The sequence below is a fragment of the Pezoporus flaviventris genome, unplaced genomic scaffold (assembly GCF_033815535.1).
Source record: "Pezoporus flaviventris isolate CSIRO_AGI_PZ_B2104156 unplaced genomic scaffold, CSIRO_AGI_Pfla_v1 ptg000002l, whole genome shotgun sequence".
Classification (NCBI taxonomy): Eukaryota; Metazoa; Chordata; class Aves; order Psittaciformes; family Psittacidae; genus Pezoporus; species Pezoporus flaviventris.
In genome coordinates, this window is record NW_026892550.1 from 68,646,329 (window position 1) to 68,665,559 (window position 19,231).

At 42.5% G+C, this 19,231-nt stretch overlaps 2 protein-coding genes across 2 annotated transcripts in view; one reads left to right on the plus strand and one right to left on the minus strand.

The window, feature by feature from the left end:
* Positions 1-9,068: 9,068 nt before the first annotated feature.
* STBD1 (starch binding domain 1) lies at positions 9,069-10,707 on the plus strand. Its single transcript, XM_061442795.1, has 2 exons — positions 9,069-9,324; positions 9,447-10,707. Exons 1-2 carry the CDS (start codon positions 9,099-9,101, stop codon positions 10,226-10,228), a joined length of 1,008 nt encoding a protein of 335 aa, XP_061298779.1. The 5' UTR covers positions 9,069-9,098; the 3' UTR covers positions 10,229-10,707.
* A 3,493-nt stretch (positions 10,708-14,200) lies between these two features.
* Positions 14,201-19,231, minus strand: part of CCDC158 (coiled-coil domain containing 158) — a 35,192-nt gene continuing 30,161 nt past the window's right edge. Inside the window, 2 exon segments of the mRNA XM_061442808.1 lie at positions 14,201-16,768; positions 17,993-18,094. Coding sequence (XP_061298792.1) covers positions 16,674-16,768; positions 17,993-18,094 — 197 coding nt within the window. The 3' untranslated portion in view covers positions 14,201-16,673.

The following is a 19,231-nucleotide window of genomic DNA, read 5'->3' on the forward strand; positions in this document are numbered from 1 at the left end:
CTGGGAAAGATTTCATAAGGGAGATGGACCACCCCCTTAGCCACCACCCTCAGTTATTTCATTCTCATTTGAAAGACAGCATCTTTACAGAGGTGAAGGCAATGTAGGTGTTGCTATTCTTCCTTGAAATAAGCATCCAGCCGGTACCTGAAATGCAAAACCAGTCCAGGATTATGTTCCCTTTTGCCTTATAAATCCCCTCCCCCTCATTATTACTTACAAATCGGAAGACAACAAAGCCTGGATCACCATAAAAATGTATCTCTGACCTTACCATAGGTGAAGCTATGAGGAGCTAGCAGGTTTCTGAGACACTTTGCTAACATGGTCAGATTAGTCACACACCTCAGTTACTGAACCAGTCCCACATTCCCATCAGTATAGGGCACTGGGGAGCAGAAGCTTTACCCTCCAGCTGTGAAAACATCTCATGATAACCCTGAACTTGCCAGAAATAGTAAAGAATCTCTTATTTCAATGGAATAAATGGTGATCATATACTTCATCTTTTTTTTTGTTTGTTTTTTTTTCTATATTATGCTCCTAAAAAAAGTGAGGATTGCAGTCTATAGCTGTCAGTAGGACTTTGTTCAGGGCCCAAATCCACATAAATTCAGTGGTAGATGGAAACTATGGTTCCTGACCCAAGGCCTTTGATTTGACAGGAGCTTTGTACACAGAGAGTGCTGAAATGCAAAGCAAATCACAAGTCAGTTTATTCTGTTCAGATTCTGCTGCCAAGTGCATCCGTTTACTCTGGCACTTGCTGGTGAGGGGTCAGAGAGAACTGTTATGTTTATTTCCTCACTTCAGATTCAGCCTGACTAAGCACAGTTGCAACTATCCATATACCTAGTTTGAAGTGAATGATACTGCAGAGAGTACATTTAAAATTGGCAAACCAATGGCACACATTTCCCTGTGAGTCATATTCCACATGAATGCCAGTCTGACAAGGTGAAGGATGCTCTACTGGAATATGGTAAGACAGAAGCATATCTGAAATGTGTTGTTGCTACACCCATTTGCAGCACTCCCCATACTACTCCTTTTGAAGCCAAAGACAAACCTTCTGTGTAGTTGTGAGGGACCAGTTGACCCAGTACCTTTATAAATCCCACTGCAGTGCTCTAGGATTCTTTTTTCCCCCCCTTTTATTAGCTTATAGCTCAACTTCTTATTGATCTGAAAGAATTTAAGAGCAGATTCTGGAGCTTAAAATGCATGCTGCTGCAATGAAGCCTAGATGCACACGACCTCTACATACTATTTTACTAAGGAAAAGTGGAGGTCTGGAACAGTAAGCAAGGGATTTTTCCAGTCTCTGCTAACTACAGTTGATTGTGCCTGTGCATTTGAGCAGACCTCTAATCAATGTCTGCTTTGTCTTAAGTCAAGGCTGATACCTTCCCTTGTTCCTGAAATAAACACAGGTATCAAAGGCTTAAATTAGATGATTTTCTAGCCTGCATTACATTCTCATTTACTCAGGCGATCAACTAACTGTAACTGAAATTCTGAAATGCAAGTATATTTTAGCAGGCAGTATCAGCATGGAGCAATACCAGCACAGCTGAGCTCTCTGGATTCTTACCATGCACAAATCCTGCAGACTGTCCCTCCTGAGAGAGCTGGGCTTGTACAGCTTGGAGAAGAGAAGGCTCTGGGAAGACCTTAGAGGAGCTTTCAGTGCCTAAAGGGGCTGAGAAGAAATCTGGAGAGGGACTGTTGACAAGGGCCTGTAGGGACAGGACAAGGAGGAATGGCTTTAAACTGACAGAGGGGAGATTCAGATTAGACATTAGAAAGCTTTTCCCTGTGAGGGTGGTGAAGCCCTGGCACAGGTTGCCCAGAGAAGCTGTGGCTGTCCCATCCCTGGCAGTGTTCAAGGCCAGGTTGGGCAGGGCTTGGAGCAACCTGATCTAGTGGAAGGTGTCCCTGCCCATGGCAGGCTGTAGGAACTGCATCAGCTTTAAGCTCCCTTCCAATCCAAACCATTCTATGAGTCTATGACTCTATTATTAAGTGCAACTTATTGGCACAGATGAGGAAACAGACCAGAAGGGCTCACACTGGGGGGCTCTTCCTGATCTCCAATGTCTGTTGCACATAAATGCACGTTTGGTAGGCCCAGAACTAAGGCCAGAATGAGTCATTCTTACTCCCTAGCCGTACTCCCAGCTAGTCAGTGGCAGCCATCAATAAATAAATGTTTTGTGTATCAGCCTTGATACAAATATCTTGTGTCTACCAGCTTGTACAATGAGGCTCTGTGTGTGACAGCCCACAGCTCCTGTCCTGGAGCAGGGCAACACTAGCTAAAGGCATGATAGGCACTAGCTTCCCTGGAAATGTGCCACCCAGCTGAGGTCTTAAAGTGACCACTGCAGGAGAAGGATGAAGGAAACTATGTTCAAGTAGCCCAGACTGGGGAGTTAAAGAAATGAGGGGGCTTCTAGGGGCCTAATCCTTGTATGAAGCCTATGACATCTCCTTCCTTAAGACCTTTGAGCAGCCTGGTCTAGTGGAAGGTGTTCCTGGCCATGCAAGTGAGTTGGAACTAGGTGTGCCTGCCAGCATGAATTTTGAGTATTTACTGTCTTGTGGCCAAAAGCAGTGCTGGTCCCTAGGGTGGGAATCATTAAACTAGAGCTTCAGCACAGTTTGCAGTATCTTGTATACGTTAGCTGTATCCCCTGGCACCACAGTCAGGCAAAGTAGAAGACACTTTGGAGAAGCAGAAAGAAAATCACACTCCTGGTTGGTTGTAGCATGTGACCTGGGTCTCAGGATGGAGTCACTACATCAAGTGTTAGCTTGTTGTGCCAAATTACTGGCTAATGTCTTGCCTTTTCCTCTAACATGCCTGGGTGGGAAAGGTCTTCATGCTTTCTCCTGTCATCAGACCAATGTGGCACATGACTAAGTGACCAATGGCATCATCCTTCAAAAATTTGACTAGGGAAGAGGAACTTGCAGGAACAGTTTCAGAATAGGGCATGCAGATTTGATGTCAGCAAAACTGTATTTCAAGGCACATGAAAGACTGCTGTTACTGCCTTATTTATAAATAAGGATATATCTGTGGCTGCTTATTTCGGGAGGGAGAAATATGTAACATCCTGATAAAGAATTTGATTCTAACCTGGGAGGAGGGAAAAAACATCAGGCACCAATCATGAAATACAACTGTACCAGCTAAGACAAAAGAGAATGGAGAACAACAAAACAGAAAGCACGACTTGCAAAGAGGGTGATAAATAAACTGAAAAAGCTGCCAAATAATGGCTCATTGTAAAGAAATCTATGAGAAAAGGGGATTTATGGAAAGCTGTCATTCCTTGATACTACTAGCACAGCACATAAGTTCAGAGAAGATAAAGGAAATACAACAGGAGTCTGGCCTGGGCAAGCCATAAGATCTTCCTCAAACCCAACAAGTCAGGTTACTATGAGTAAGTAGTAAAGAATGGTGTTAGACCCATTTGATGCTTTAAGTAAGCTAAGCAAGGGTGAAATGCAATATAATATGGAAAAATTGTAGAAAATCAGAATCACAAGCTGTTTCTTTGAAAATTCATGGAAACTTGGTGCACTTCCAAAGAATCTATTAAATGTGCAGATGGCACCCAGTTAGAAAACACTACAAAGAGCTTAAAGGGCTTCAAATGGATTCAAAGTGATCTTGACATGTTGGACAAAACCTGAAAAATAAGGGAGTGCAAAACCAGGGCCAAATGACTTCTCTGAAGCAGAACTTCTCAGCTGCGCAAACACTGAATGAGGAACAACTGATGAGGTAGGAGTTCAGCAAGGGAAGGATATGGGGATTCTGGTAGATTGTAAATGTCAGCCCCATCCTCATTGTGCAAAAAAAAAGGAACCATCCTATTGTGAGAACCAAGACAAACATGAGATAACTCTGTGCTTCTCAGCTTGGGTGGGACCACCTCTGGGGGCGATGTCTGTGTCCTTCCTTCTTTGGTTACTGTTCTTCAGGAAAGATGGAAACAAATTCTAAAGAAAATGGGGAGAGCTACAGGACTGGTTACATACCTGTGACCAGCATGCCAAGATAGAGTAAGCAGAGTTTCTAATACAGTTAAGAGATAACTGGGGGCATGCATCAGAAGATCCAATTAAGTACAAGGGGGATAAAAAGACACTGGAATTACTTTGCTTCCCATATTTCTTTGGGACAGGTTTAGGTTATAAACTAGCAATGATTTTCTAACAGAAAGGACAGTTAAATATTTAATACATCATCTTGAGGGCTCTGGTTTATTGCTCTTTCAAGATCAGCTACATAATCATCAGTAGGTTGATGCTGTCTTGTGGGAGAAGGGTAAAAAAAGACCAGCACTTCTTGACTGTTAGAAGTTGTGTTTTGTAGAGAACACATGGACCCTCTTACAAGTATTTTGGTGGCTATGAAGAACAAAGCCCTTAAGATATAGCTAACCTTTACTGTCTTACAATACTTGGATTTCACAATAAGAATGATAAACATTCAACTTTGTAACTGGTAGTGGTTGGGAACCTGTGCCTGCTGACAGGTAGAAACGTATTTGCCATCCACGTGCATGTTGGAGGGGAGGAGTTTAAAAATAAATACATTTACGGATGGCCTCCAGGTGACCAGCAAACTGGACCCCAGAGATCTCTTTCAGCCTATTGCTTTGATTCTTTGGACACAAGGAAAGGCCCTCATGGTGCCTGGCTTTCCTTCACCGTAAGGCATACAGACACTTGTGCTGATTCATTATGAGAAACAGCTCATCCCTGGCTGCCTTCCAGATTTTAATGTAAAATAGGTCTGGATTTGGGGGTATCCTCATTACTAGCTACCCTGAAAGCCAGCTCTGAGGGCACTATTTCCACCAGTTCTAGCCTGCCTGCTTCTCTGCTCTCCCTTTCTTCAGTCCCTTACTGCAGAAAGCAGCGCGTTGGTCAGAGATCTAGGACAGAAGGTCCTCATGTGCCACCTGCTGGCTTCTGGGAAATGTTGCACCGGGAAGAGCGCTCAGTGCTCCTAAGCCGGGGCGCTCGCAGTCAGCATGGGAAAAGGATGGCACAGGGTTGTGGTTTCTTCCCGAGTCTGATGCAGGTCCAAAGTAGGTGAATAGTTTGCCCATATCATTTTTCTGTTTGGTTGGGTGGGGACCCAACACAGAAAGTGTGAAGCAGCTGCCAGGAAAACCTCCATGGCAGCAGTGTCTTGAATTTTAGATTTTAACCTGGCTTCTAGGGAGAGCTACTTTTAGGCTTTGTGAGCTACGGTTAAGATATCTATGAAACGATGTTGTTCCTTTTCCCATCTCCATTTAGCTCTGCCTTTCGGCACATCTTCTCACTGGGGACAGGAAGAAGAGATGAACAAAATACCCTATTTCTGTACTTGCATCCACAGCTCCATCTGTGCTTCACCCTTCTCCCTATATCCCCTACGTTCCTTCCTCTACTCTGCTATGCCTTCTCTTTTACTACAGAGGTATAGTCCCAAACCTGACTGTTTCCTGTTAAACTATTTACTCCTTTGGCTGCAAAAAAAAAACCCAACTCACTAGCAAATGGCTGGTATATGACCTATTCTCCTTTCCCTCCTCAGTACAGCTTCGTAAAAGCACCACTGGGATTTTTACATGTGCTGTCCTTATCCTCAGGAAGAGCTCCCTGCAAACCTCCATAAAGCCTTCCTTGCCAAACTCATTCTTGAATTGTCTCTGGATCTTGCAGATGCCCTGATAGTACAACCACCGGGCTCCCTTATTTGTATTTATTTTGTAGGTGTTCATATTTCTATTTTGTTCTATTCTAAAAGTAAAACTGGAAGAAGCACTGTACACACACAAGGCTTGTTTAAGAGCAGTGCATCTTAAATACAGCAACTGTGGATACCATGGGATCAGACACTGGCCATGCTCAAAAGCCCTCCCGAAATAGCATCCCTGACTGCCAGAACTGGAATTCTGATTCAGCAGGGCTCTTAAGCTACAGCTGAAATTCCCTGTCACCACACTAGATGGCACATTTTACAGACTAACATTCAGAAACATCTGAGACAGTAGATGTGAGCTAGACCTTCCCAGTAACACCTATGGCTGTAGAGATGTTTATAGAATTGTGATAGCAAATATCTGCCCTCTGACTTGGTTTTGAAATGTGAAGTGGCGGGTTTGAGGCTCCTGATCTCAGGCCAGTAATTAATCCTAGGCTGGTAACTCTGCAAAGTCACATGTAGCTTTTCAAAATATGGTCAAGCAACTGCTATCCCATTTTACTGAATGAGCAACGGTGGGACAAAGACTCAGTGTTCAGAGAACACTAACTTCCAAACTAACACCACATCAGAAATGGCTGCATGAACAAACTAAAACCTTGAATTAATTAGAAACAGAATTGTGCCCCTGAGGCTTGGAGAAACTATTTCCTTGTGCCTTTATTGTACTGTCCCTTCATGCTGTTCCAATGAAAGCTTCAAGAAAAACACAAGACACATTTTGAAGTATTTCTGTTAATCTACTTTGGAAATTCCCAGGGGAGGCAGAGGTCTCCATGTTCTATGGGATGTGGGATGTGAGCATTTCAAGAATCCCTAGGGAGGAAAGGCTACCAAAACCTAGGGGTATGTTACCTAAGGTAAACCTGTGTGTTTGCTTCAGAAGAGGAACCTCAGCAAACTGTGAGCTCTTAGGCCATGACTGTTCTGTACAGTATCTCTGCTTCTAACATTCAATGAGTGATCAGTGACTCAGGAATTTCAGCCTTAGTGTTCTCCAAGAACCTTGTTCTAAAAAAAAAAAAAAGGAACAGAAAATAAATTACAGACATCCTAAGAGGAGTTCCAAAGCACAAATGCACTGCTATCTGGAAAGGATATCACTGTTTCAACCATGACAGAGCAATCTAAAACTAGTTATACCATATACATATAGTATATATATACTAGTTATGCAGTCAAATGCATTTCTAGTAACAACAGTTACTCTCTGAGCACTCAAAGTAATCTGTGTGCTTTGCTTTAGTTTCTTCTGGAGATAATGGGTGAAAAACAGTCTGGCAACAGAAGAGAGTTGTATGAACATGGAAGATGAATAGAACGGAGGAGACCTTTGCTCTTTCCTTGCCCATTAAAGCAGCACCCTGCCTTTCATCACGTGCATTTTTGTGTCTTCCAAAATAAACTGTTCCTTAAGGATTTCTGTAATAGTCACTTCTAAGCTGTGTCAATTTGGTATCTCTTCCTTCCTAAGCTGTTTTCTCAAATATATCTAAGAAAAGAAACGTGGTTAGCAGCTCCAAACACTACCTCTTCATCTGTGCTGAGGGGTGGCAGAAAGATGCTCTTTTAGTCTCATAACATAATAGTTAAGGATTTTTGTCTGCTGTGCTTCAGGGAAATTACTAGGAGGTTTAACTTGCAGTACACACATACTGCCTCACAAACAGCAGGTGCCCTAACTAATAATCCCAGCTGAGCAAGGTGGTGTACAATGGGACTGTCTCTGCTTTGAAGGCTAGAAAAAAGAAATGTAAGGAAACTGGGAAAATATCATCTACTATGCAAAGAGCTTCAGTAGTTAGCACAACTCATTACAGTCAAGTGTCTGTTTTAAGTAGCAAGGCTAAACTGGCCTTGAAGCATCAGCAGTGGCAAAAGAGTGCACCCAAACCCACATTCCCTGAGAAAGTGCCCAGGCAGGTCCTGGCTTCTCAGTTTTTTTTTTCTTTCACTGTATTATTGAGCAGAAGATCTGAGCAGTGCATGCTTAGCACATGCCTGAACACATCCAGACATTAAAGTACCAAAGTAAATATTTTACTTTACACAAGCTCAGCACTTTGCTGGAGGAATGCTTCAGAGAAGATGTCTTAGCTGCTGTGCTAAGCAAAGAAAGGGAAAATATGTAGATCATGAACTCTGTGCATTGGCACAGGCCACCATATTCCATACCAGCCAGTGAACTTCACTGTGAAGGCTGCACACTTGTGCTTCTATAAATTCAAATGACATTTACTGTCCTGTTAAGCTGAGGTAGCACTGCTCCAAATGACACGGAAAGATTAAGAAGTTCACACACTGGAAATAGACTTTTCTAATGAGATAGCTGATAAAATCTCATCAGTGGGCTTTAGAAATCAAGTAATGACAACTCCTTTGTTCAGAGAAAGAGAATGGGTTTCAGAAAGGCAGCAGTCAGATTGCACGGAACTGCCTCCCTCTGGGGTTAATCTTTGGTGTTAATAATGTATACCCATAAACATTTTTACACTTTGTCACTCTAGAACTACCAAAACATGAAGTCATAAATTGCATTTACTAAATTTCTTGCATTCATAGTGAGACTTATCTGTATAACCTCTTAGTTTTGAAATACAATTTGACATCATTGCTTAAAGAGGAAACGTGAGTAGTACAACAAAGGCAAATTAAAAGAAACATCAATTATCCTCTGCACTAATGGACTCTGAAGTCTTGGTAGCCCAAAAAAGCTTCCTGAGCAGAAGGAGACAGAAGAGCAGGACAGTGTTAAGAAATCCAATTGTAGTCTTTAGATGCAGAAGTGACAAAATTAGTAGTGAATTCAATCTCACTTGCTTAGGGATACCAGAAAAAAAAAATGGATTTTCATCAGGTCAGGCATTAAAAGTACAAAGCAAATCAGTTACCCCAGCTACAGTGTGTAAATCTAAGGTCACCAGTACTGCTAGAATTAAGCTCCATAAACTTCTGCAGCACCTATAGCAGAAATAGGGAAGAACCTCACTCATCCAGTCCTTAACTTCTGTGTGTCCTCTGCCCTCATTTTTGCAGTATATTTGGCTACCTTGTGTGGACTGCCTAACTACAGACAGGAGGAAAAAAAAGGGAGATTATAAAAAAGGGAGCAGGGAAGAAGAAGCCTTTCAACTTTTCTCACCTAACTTTTGCCTTTTTTATCCTGACCTGCCTTTTCCCTCCCTCCAGCCCCCCCCCCCCCCCCAACCCGTCCGACAAGAGCCGCCTCCCGCCTCAGGGCCGGCTCCTCCCCGGGGCCGGTACCCGGCTTAAAGCGGCGCCGGGTGGGCAGCGGCGGCCCCACTGCAAGCACCCGGCCATGGCCCGTGACCGCGGCCCGCCCGTCCTGCGGCAGCCCGCCGCTCCTCCGCGCTTCCCCGCGGCCGCGTTACCCGCCGAGGCCCGTGGCTGGGGCTGGCTGTGGCCAGGGCTGTGGCCGGCGCTGGTGGTGGGGCTGCTGGCCGCCCTCGTCGCCTGGTTCTGGTACGGCGGAGGTGATGGGCGAGGCGAGGAGGTGGCCGGTGAGACAGCGGCGGCGGCCACAGGTACTACGCAGGGGGACGGCTGGGAGCCGGGGTGTGCCGGTCTGCCCAAGAGCAAGTGAGGACTTGGTTTGCTGCTGTAAAGCTTAACTGCACTGCTAAAACCATTCCTGTTCTGTTTCTAGAGGATCTTACAGAGGCCAAGGCTGCTGCCCTGACCAGCACTCGGAAGCCAGGAGAGGGTCTGGTGACTGGGCCAAGAGAAGAGCTTAACCATGTTGAAGGTGGTGGAGTTTCCAGTGAACCTCTGGAGACGGAGCAACTGCTGCTGAAGCAGGGAGCCACTGGCTCCAGGGAGCATCCAGCTGATACCCATGGAAGCCAGGCCGGTGAACCAAGACCCCAGATGGGACAGGCAAGTGATGGATGGAGTGTGATGAACTCGGCAGGAGCCCCTGATGGTGTTTGTAAGGACAGAAGTGAGGAACAGCAAGGTCAGGAGAGTAGGGACTTGGACCATGAAGACTGGGAAGTCGTTTCCCCTCATCTGGCCTGGGGGGAGGCTGGCAAGAATGGTAGAATGGAAGACGCAGACAGCAAGGAATGGGAACAAGGAGACTGCCCCGATGGGGATTTGAGAGCCAAGCGAGTTGCAGCTGTGCCCCCCATGTTTCAAAACATCCACGTGACTTTCCGTGTGCACTACATCACCCACTCGGCTGGTCAGCTCATTGGTGTTACTGGTGACCACGAGTGTCTTGGCCAGTGGCACAGCTATGTTCCCCTCAAGCATGACAAGGATGACTTCTGGTCTGAATCTGTTAGTTTGCCAGTAGACACCAGAGTTGAGTGGAAATTTATCTTGGTGGAGAATGGGAAGGTGAGACGCTGGGAAGAATGTGGTAACAGAACCCTGGTGACTGAACATGAGGATAGAGTTCTTCATCAGTGGTGGGGACACCATTAATGGGATTTTGGAAGCTGCTTATCTAATGGCAGACCTGCTTAGATTAATCATAGAACCCCTAAACTTTCACCCTGTCTGCAGTAGAAGACCTTCTCAAGTGCAGAGCTCTGTAAATCCTGTCTCAAACCTGGTTCAACTGCATGAGCAGCAGATCTCTGCCACCCCCTTTAGGAAATGGTTTGGCAACCTGAAAAATGAACCTCAAGTGTGTTCTGAAGATGTGCAAGGTAGGCTACAAAGGCATGAGCAGTGTTCCAAGCAGCTGCCTGGCTAGGTAAATCTGGCCCCTGGACTGGAGCTGGTGTTGCTTTGCGTAGGGCTATGGGATGAATGCATCTCTGCACCAACTGCTTACGGCTTTTGAGGCATACTAGGAAGTGTGGTTACCTACACTGTAATAGGAACTTGGGTGTTTTAACTTATGTAATGTATTAAGTAAACAATAAATGCTTTAAGACTGATGGTCTATTACAACTTGACCAGTGAACTGACTCAATTTATTAACTGTGATAGAAGTGAGTTACTTGACCTGAAATCTTAGTGCTAAAGAATTCCTGAAGAGTGGCTGGAGTAACAAAGGTTTAAGCCTAGAGTACCTTAGTCTCTACTCCCTACTTTCCAGGAAGCACTTCTTCTCAGATGCCAGGCATGTGAGTCCCTTTTAGTCAGATTATCCTGCTGGGAGAAGAGCAAAGGTCAGGAAGGACTGTCCTTGGCTTAATGTATTACTTTGTCAGGGTGGGAGCAGGCTTTTAAAAAAACTGGCCTGTGCTGATGGGTAGGGAATAGGATTGTTTCTGAAATAAGAGATGGCATATTCTGCATACCTAGAACAATACCACAGTATTGTTAGCAACTACTTAGCTTAAATTCATAAGGTTTGTTTTTTTTCCCAAGGTAAGGCTTTTCAACACAAATTTATTTTAAGTTGTGGCCTTTTAGTATGACAGATAATGTAAAATATTTCCAGCTTCTATCAGGTGATATTTTTATAGGGCAGAAAGCTGCTTGTTCTTTGTATTTTTTGTTACAAACGTATGCTGCCATTTAAGCAAGCTTTTCTTTCTATAATGAGGAACCTAGGTCTAGCTTGCACTCCACTTCTTTGGAGTGAACTTGGTCTGAAGAACATAGTTCTGTAGGATTTCTGGAAATGCATAAATTAGTATGCTGGTTTGGAACATTTAATTCAAAAGCACGTTGCTGATCCAATTGTCTCCGCTAAGTCTTTCCTGCCTTGCATGGTGGAGCAGTCAGAACACCTGAAATGGAAAGGGTTTTGGTGGTGGACTGGAAGATGAGCTTCAGCAGCTTACCTCCTGCATCTAATGGTTAATGGGCACCCAATTGGTGGGATAATACCAGAGAAGAACAGTTGTCTGGAATGCTGTTACTGGGACTTCAGCACCAGCTATTTCATTGAACATATCCACTGTGAGCAGGCTAGGCTGCCTGCACACACAGGTATAGTCACAAAATCATATAATAGTTAGGGTTGGAAAGGACCTTAAGATGATCTAGTTCCACCTCAAGCTGAAGAAAATCTGGATCAGGCATTGAAGGGAGGGTGAGAGGGAAAGAGACCAAGGCAAGTGAACAACTGCACTGACAAGTTGGGAGTTTTTGTGCTGTCATGTAAAACAAAACTCCCAGCTGTTGCTACATGACAGAGCAAGTTGTTCTGTAGCTCAGTTAGTCTGCTGAAGTAACTTCTGCTCTTTGGTTGCCTTGAGCAACATGAAGATTTGGGAGAATAAATCTTTCCTTCAAGGGGTCTTTTATAGAAGAGAACAGGTTAGGAATTGTGGGTGGGAGCTGACCTCAAGACTGACTGTAAGCTTTCTGTTAACTGTTTCTCCAGGATGAGAAGTACTGCAGGTCTGAGAGGAAGGTGGTATCATTTCTGTCCACTAACTCAAAAGGGAGAGGACAGAGCTGACAATTCAGTAGGTGGTTGATGTTGTTTCAGTGGTCTTAAACATATCAGCATGTGCATGTACTGGCCCTCAACTCTCTCAACTAATAGGGCACTTAAGTTACTTTATACACTTGAAAGGAAAATAGGACATAGTTAGCACACCCTGGATTAAAAAATAAATATTAAGATGAGGCTTATTTTTAGGGACTACTGTTTCACTGTAAGAAATATTTGCACTGTTTAATTATGACTCTGCTTACTGTTTATAAACAGAAAGCTCTTAAATCCTATCCATATGCACCACCAGAGAGCACAGAGAATGTCTATGTGGGTTTCAGTCAGTAACTTACAGCTGTAACTGAACACATAAAATTGTGCTTGACCTAATGCCTATAATGGCAATTGCCTTTTTTTATAACAATAAATTTAAATGAACAATATATTTAAGATTAATAGAATCACAAACTGGTTTGGGTTGGAAAGGACCTTAAAATAATCTAATTCGAACCCCCCTGGCCATAGGTAGGGATGCCTCACAGTAGACCATATCAGCTAAGGCTCTGTTCAGCCTGACTTTGAACACTGCCAGGAATGGAGCATTCACAACTTCCTTGGGCAACCCATTCCAGTGCCTCACCACCCTTACAGTAAAGAACTTTTACATCTAACCTGAACTTCCCCTGTTTAAGTTAGATCGCATTGCCCCTTGTCCTATCACTACAGTCCCTCTACAGCATCCTTGTAGCCCCCCTTCAGATACAGGAAAGCTGCTATAAGGTCTCCACACAGCTTCTTTTCTCCAGGCTGAACAGCCCCAACTTTCTCAGAGGTACAGCTGAAATAGTTGTAATAGAAGATGACTTTTCAAAGCAAAATGTTCTTTCAAGCTGTTCGCATTTCCTTTTCCCATTAGCACAAGCTGTTCAAATAGTGATATACTGTTAACTTTATAGGCATTTGTCCAGCAGCCATGGCCATTTGAGTGTGTTTATACATACATTGGAGGCTTGTTGGAGGAGATTAACTGTGGTATTAGATTTTCACAGCTGAACCCAGGACAACTAGAAAGCCACTTAACCTGCACTAGAATAGATTCTCTAATGCAATGATGAACATGCTTCAAACAGACTAACCCTGAAAGGTCTTCCAAACTGAGAACGTTTGTTTTTTTTTTTCAATTAAACACCCTGCACTTTGATCCCACAGACAAGGCATGATTGCATCACCTTGCTGAATGGTTGAGCAACGTTTCTGCAAAGACCTGCACTGTGCTTTTGCTCTAACCTCTGAATTATGCCATTCACATCACTGCTGGCCCTGCAGGGTCAATGCTATAAAAAGTAAACTTTTTTTTGTATTATTGGAGGAGTTAATTAGTATTTTCTCTAAGTGTACAGAGCTGATTCCTCATTGTTGGAGAATCTGTTCACTTAAGTATGAAGTTAGATTTAAATCAAGTTGCCTTGCTGAATAAAAATGATTCTGCTAGATGGGGCTGCTATCTGGCTAATCCTATTTCCTGGCTGTGAGACTAGTGAAGCTACAAGTGAGAAACAAGTTCTTGTTGACATTCCTATGTGGATGTAACAGCCTAGCAGCCAGTGGCTCAGGATATCAAAGATCAAATAATAAACTGTCTCTCTCACAGTCTGGCAAAGCCAGAAACTCTGTAAGCAAGGAGTTACCTTTTAAGTTCACCTGCTCCTATTGCTGATAATAAACTTCTGACAAATTGGACATTTGATTACTGCTAGGTAAAATGCAATCTGGTCCTACTTATGAAGTAGTTTGGTGTACAAATGCTAAATGCTGTATGTGGATGACAAGCTTGAGCTGATGACCTGAGTCTGCAGCTACTGGGCATAAACCAATTTCAAGTCACACACAGAAATCTTGTAATGCAGTTTGTTTGCTTCCTATTCGTTTTGCAGGTGCCTCTGCAAAAACCATTTCCACCCCACATTCTCTCTGAGAGTTAGACTTACTGTTCGGAGACTCTCACATGATCCGTTCAAAAATATTAGCCTGATACTAGGTTTTCTCCCTAGGGGGGTGGTTGCCATCTGTGGTGTCCTGCTGTGGTCAAGATTTGCCTAATGGTCTTCCTGTGTCATCCGCCTGTATGGCATGAAATAACAAAGTGCTATTTGTGCTGCTATTCAAGCACGGGATGGCTAGAGCTGCTCTACGGCCCCTGAGTTTCTGACCCTCTTGCCTCCCCAGGCCTGGTGCTGGTGGCAGGGAGGAAGCCCAGACATGTTCTCAACTTCACTGGATTACACCACAAGGATGTTAAGCTGCTTTTTCGCTTGACAGATCTCCCTTCTCTCTGGCTATTTGTACTGATCCACCTGCTCCTTTCTGTTCTCACAGAGCTGCAGTCTTTTGGAACTCTTTTTAGCCTAGCTCCTTAAACACAAACGAGAGTGCACTTTTCATTGACCTTTTCCAACCTGCAGGACTACAGGGTGAATGTATGTTCCCATCCTCTATACCTCACTCTTATGAAAACTTTGGTAGACCTGTCAAATATGTATAGTAAGTCCAAATTGTAATACACAAGCCAACTATAAAATGATCCTTTCATTTTCAATGCAATCAGTTCCTAGGAAAGGAGAGGTAACTTAATTAACATTTTCACTAAGTTTGCAATAGTGTTGCAAAAAATGACAGAATCAATGAATAGAAAATAAAGCAAATTATCTGAATTAAAACAAAATACTGCTGACAATGACTGAGGATAGCTTAGGACCAACTCGCTGATCTCTTCTACTGGCACAAGAAGACAAGAAAAAAACATCAGAGATTTGATCCACTCTGAATACAGTTCCGTAGCTTTAAAGTCAACAAACCCAAGCTTGTATCTGCATGGCTTGTGCTCATGAAGCTACATTTGCTGATCCATAGCTACAGAACATTTGGTTTGGACAAAATCACTGGGTAAGCCCCTTGAATTCAAGCATGGCATTCCATGCTGCCTCAAACTCAAGGCAATAACTGCTTTTCAGAAAGCAGATAATGAGGAAAAACATTAATGCTAGTGACGCTGTGCCACTGGCACCTCCTGCTGACCCTGTGGATGATTTGTTGGGGTACAGATTTATCACAGGACATCTTGCACCTTGCTTTGTTAGTACTGTATGTAGAAAGGACTCTCCTGCTACCTGGTCAGCAGCTTCTGTGACCAACTTCTCAGAAAGCCTTGCTGGGGTCTGAAGTGGCAGTACTATTAATCTGCTCCTCACAACCAGTCCCCAGACAAAAATTCAATGGCAAATCCTGGAAAAGCAATCAGTTTGGGTTCTTGTTCAAAGTTCTTCCTCCCCTGCCTATTTTTAAACAACTATTTTGTTCCCTGAGATACCGTCGAACACTAATGAGGCTTTAAACATCAATCCAATACTTAGCGATCCTGTTCATCTTCTTACTTTGGAATTGTTTTTAGCATTGGTTAGTCTTTTAAGTGCAGTAAGTCATTTGCCCACTGCTGCAAAATCCTCAAATGTCAAACATAGCAGGCTTTAAATCAATTCACATACGCCATGTGCTCTCAACATGCCCTCCTGTTTATTACTAATCTCACACTAGGAATGGCCTTTGAATACATTATTCTTAGGCACTCATATTAAGGGAAGGTTGTCTGTGTCGGTGAGTGAAGAGCATTTTGCAGACCAACGGAAAGTAATATGCCCACTATTTTAGCAAACTTCTTAATACGGGTGGTGGAGCATGGTATATAAGTCATACTAGGCTGTTATTAAAATAAATAAGTCAGTATAGGTTCAAAGTGCATTTTTTTATGCCTGAACTTCTCCTGTTTTAGTTTTTATAGAGGGACACAAATTGAGGAAGGACAAAAAGTCCCAAACTAGGAACATACATTCTCTCAGCTCTAAGTAAAAATGAAGTGCTTACAAAGCTAAGCCCAAGGTAGACTGTGGACCCTCTATTCATATTACACTTGAGGAATCCATTCTGCTTAAAGAAGTCATGGTATAGGATGAAATCTGCACAGTCTTGCAGTTGCAGGTATGTGATTCAACACTTTACCTCAATGTTAACAGATGGCACAGGGAGATTTCCTGCTTTTATAGGAAATACTTGACAGTTCTGGGGTATTCAGATGAATTGGAGTTTTTTGAAGTAATAACAAGAAGTATGGAGGGAAGGGAAGCCAGTTCATTTTAGAATGAAAAGCAGCAGCCTAACAAACCATTTTAAAACTAACTTTGTAAACAACAGGACCTGAAATGGTGTGCAGGATCCAGAATCCATGTAAGAACTACTTCAGCTTAAAGCAATCAGCTTGTGACCAGTGTCCCTCACAGCATGCAGCTATTGAAAATGTGTGCCAGTGAACGAGTCCGTATATACATATGTTTCTACTCTGTATGTCCCACTCATTAAAAAGTTAAAAACTGTAAAGAGTGTCATGGTGCCAGGCAAGAATGACAAAACTGTAAGACCTTTTATTATTAATCTTTAAAAATATAACTTAAACACAATGTACATACATGAAAGTAATCCTTAATGTACAAGGCGTCTTCCCTTCAATAGCTTTTTCTCCTTTTCCTTTGCTTTCTCTGTCTTCACTTCATGAGTTCTGATCACTGGTGATGTGTCTGAAAATAGCAGCGAGAACGGATTATCTGACCACCACCTTATGTTAAAATGATTGAGGCCTCAGCTGCAGACACCTCAAGCTTTCCAGTATACATGTTACACTGTACTTATCAAAACATCCCAAATGCAGCTTTAGTTTGTAATTATTTATATGCAGAGCCTTAATAAAAAAGATAAAGCTGGTTCTAAACAGGCACCACCTCATCTGCTTTGTGAAGCCAAAGCAATAAATGCTGGAGTAGAGGTGAAGTACTATAGATTTCAGAATCTCTCTTATTGGATGGTGTGAAATTAATACTTAAATTATTAAATCAAATTATTAATTATCAGCAACAATTATAGAATTAAATAATTTAATTAAATTAACAGTTCATGGAAACAAGTTTACTTTTATATGGTAACAATACATTACAGATAGGAACATATACTATTATGTGGATATAAATCCAGGCAAACTGAAGATGTTAATGGACGGCAAAAAATAAAAATGAGAATGTTTACCTTATACTTTAAATAAACAACTTGATTAGTTTTCCCTAAATCAGGTCACTTGTATGTCCCTGACACATGTGTCCTGTATGATGTGAGAAATAATAATTTCCCAAGTCTATGCAGTGAGACTTAAAGGGCCAAAGAAGGGGAAGCAACTGGCATGCGCAATAAGAAGAAGTGCAGAAAAAAGAAATTCCATCTCACTTGGCCTCCTACCATCAAAGAACCTCATGAGCACTTTACCAGTGACTTCAGAGGGAGCAAGAAGAAAACCTGGAAAGTTCTCCATTGTCACTGTGGTCATCTCAGATTTTAAAAACTGGGAAAGAAAGGGTATGCTTCTGAGGCCACTGCTGGAAAACTATATTTCTGGAGTCTGCTGCTGTCAGAGTATCCTTCAGTTTCCATGAAAGAGTCATCAGCTTGTCAAGAATTTCACTTAATTGGACATGCCAGCACTCCTCACTAGCTGCCATGTTTGAAATGTTAAGGATCTCAAAGCTTATTAGAATTAAGGGGCTGAACAACAGTGCATCATAGAGTTAATCCAATTTTTCTCCTAGGAGCAGGGTAATGTAGAAGTGGGTACTGCTAGTAAACCAGGCACATCTAAAATTACCTCATTTTAGATAAAGCAAAAACACAGGTAGTACTTTGGCAGGTAACTAGAACAGTCTCTGCAGAGCGTGTATTTTAAATAAAATAGGAATACTTTTGGTAAATCCTTGTGCCTTGGTTTTTTATCTTTAACAGTCCCATCAGGTTCTGCAGGCTTTCCATCTTGTTCTGTGGTCCCCTACGTGTATCCTTACTATTTTTCATGGGCTGAGAAGCTAGTGAGAAATTATTCATCAATATGTTATCACAGATTAAAAAAAAGTCATTATAAATTATTTTAACATTCCATCTGACGTTCTTAGAAAATAAAATTGCAAACAATAAAACTTCCAGTAGCAAAGAAAAATGAGTAAGAAGTGAAGGCTATTAACAGAGATTTATACTTAGTGGGATTTCTGTTTAAGTGACAATGCAAACACGTTTCTATTTTGCCTATAAATGTCCCCATTTGGGGAATGGAGAGCAAGGGTTACTAAATGAGTATTATGCCCACAACTTCTAAGTCCTCTTTGCCAGTAAAACTGCAAGAGTTGTGCAAAGGAGAGCAGTATTGTCAGTTGCATTTTACAGATGGAAAACTAAGGTATAGAAAGATGTAACATACTGAAGCCAAAAATAAAACCAGAAAAGCTAACCCTTTGAGGATTCAGACCAATGCAAAATTCAAAAGGCACTGTGCCTGTCTGACTGAGCACTAACACCCACAGACTGACAAGGTGATGCCCATATGATACAAATTACTACAGCCTCCCATCCTTGCAGACTTTTCTGGACAGAACTTGGACTGTTTCGTTTTTGCTACTGTCACCAAATTCTCAAATAAAAAGAGGGGAAAAAACCAAACCAAACCCAAAATGAGCCATAGATGGAGGTAACTGGCTGACCAGATTAACAAACAAGACAAAAGAACCTCACTCATGTTGCCAATTCAGTGGTTTGATGGGGAAATGCCACACATATTTGTGTTCTGTTTACCAACACGCATTTCTTAGTTGTGAAATAAACATTAAAAAATATAGATTAGCTAACAAACATGCACTTCATCTTCACACAGCCAAGCAGCTGGGGGAAGCAAAGGTCAATGAGCAGCAATATTAATGTTCTAGTCAGGGTGACTGCTCAGCTCAGCTGTTTTAGAGACAAGCTTCTGATGTTCCAAGAATGCAAAAGATAAAGTGACTGAGAAGTCTGCATTAATAAGATAACAATACAATATAGACACGCTGAACTTGGAACTACAAAAAAAATGCCACCTGAGAAGCACAAAATACTCCTTGGAGCTATGGTTAGATTTCTGCCTGCAATAGCACTAGCTTAGAGCTGAGTGCACAGCATCCCTATTACCCTCCTAC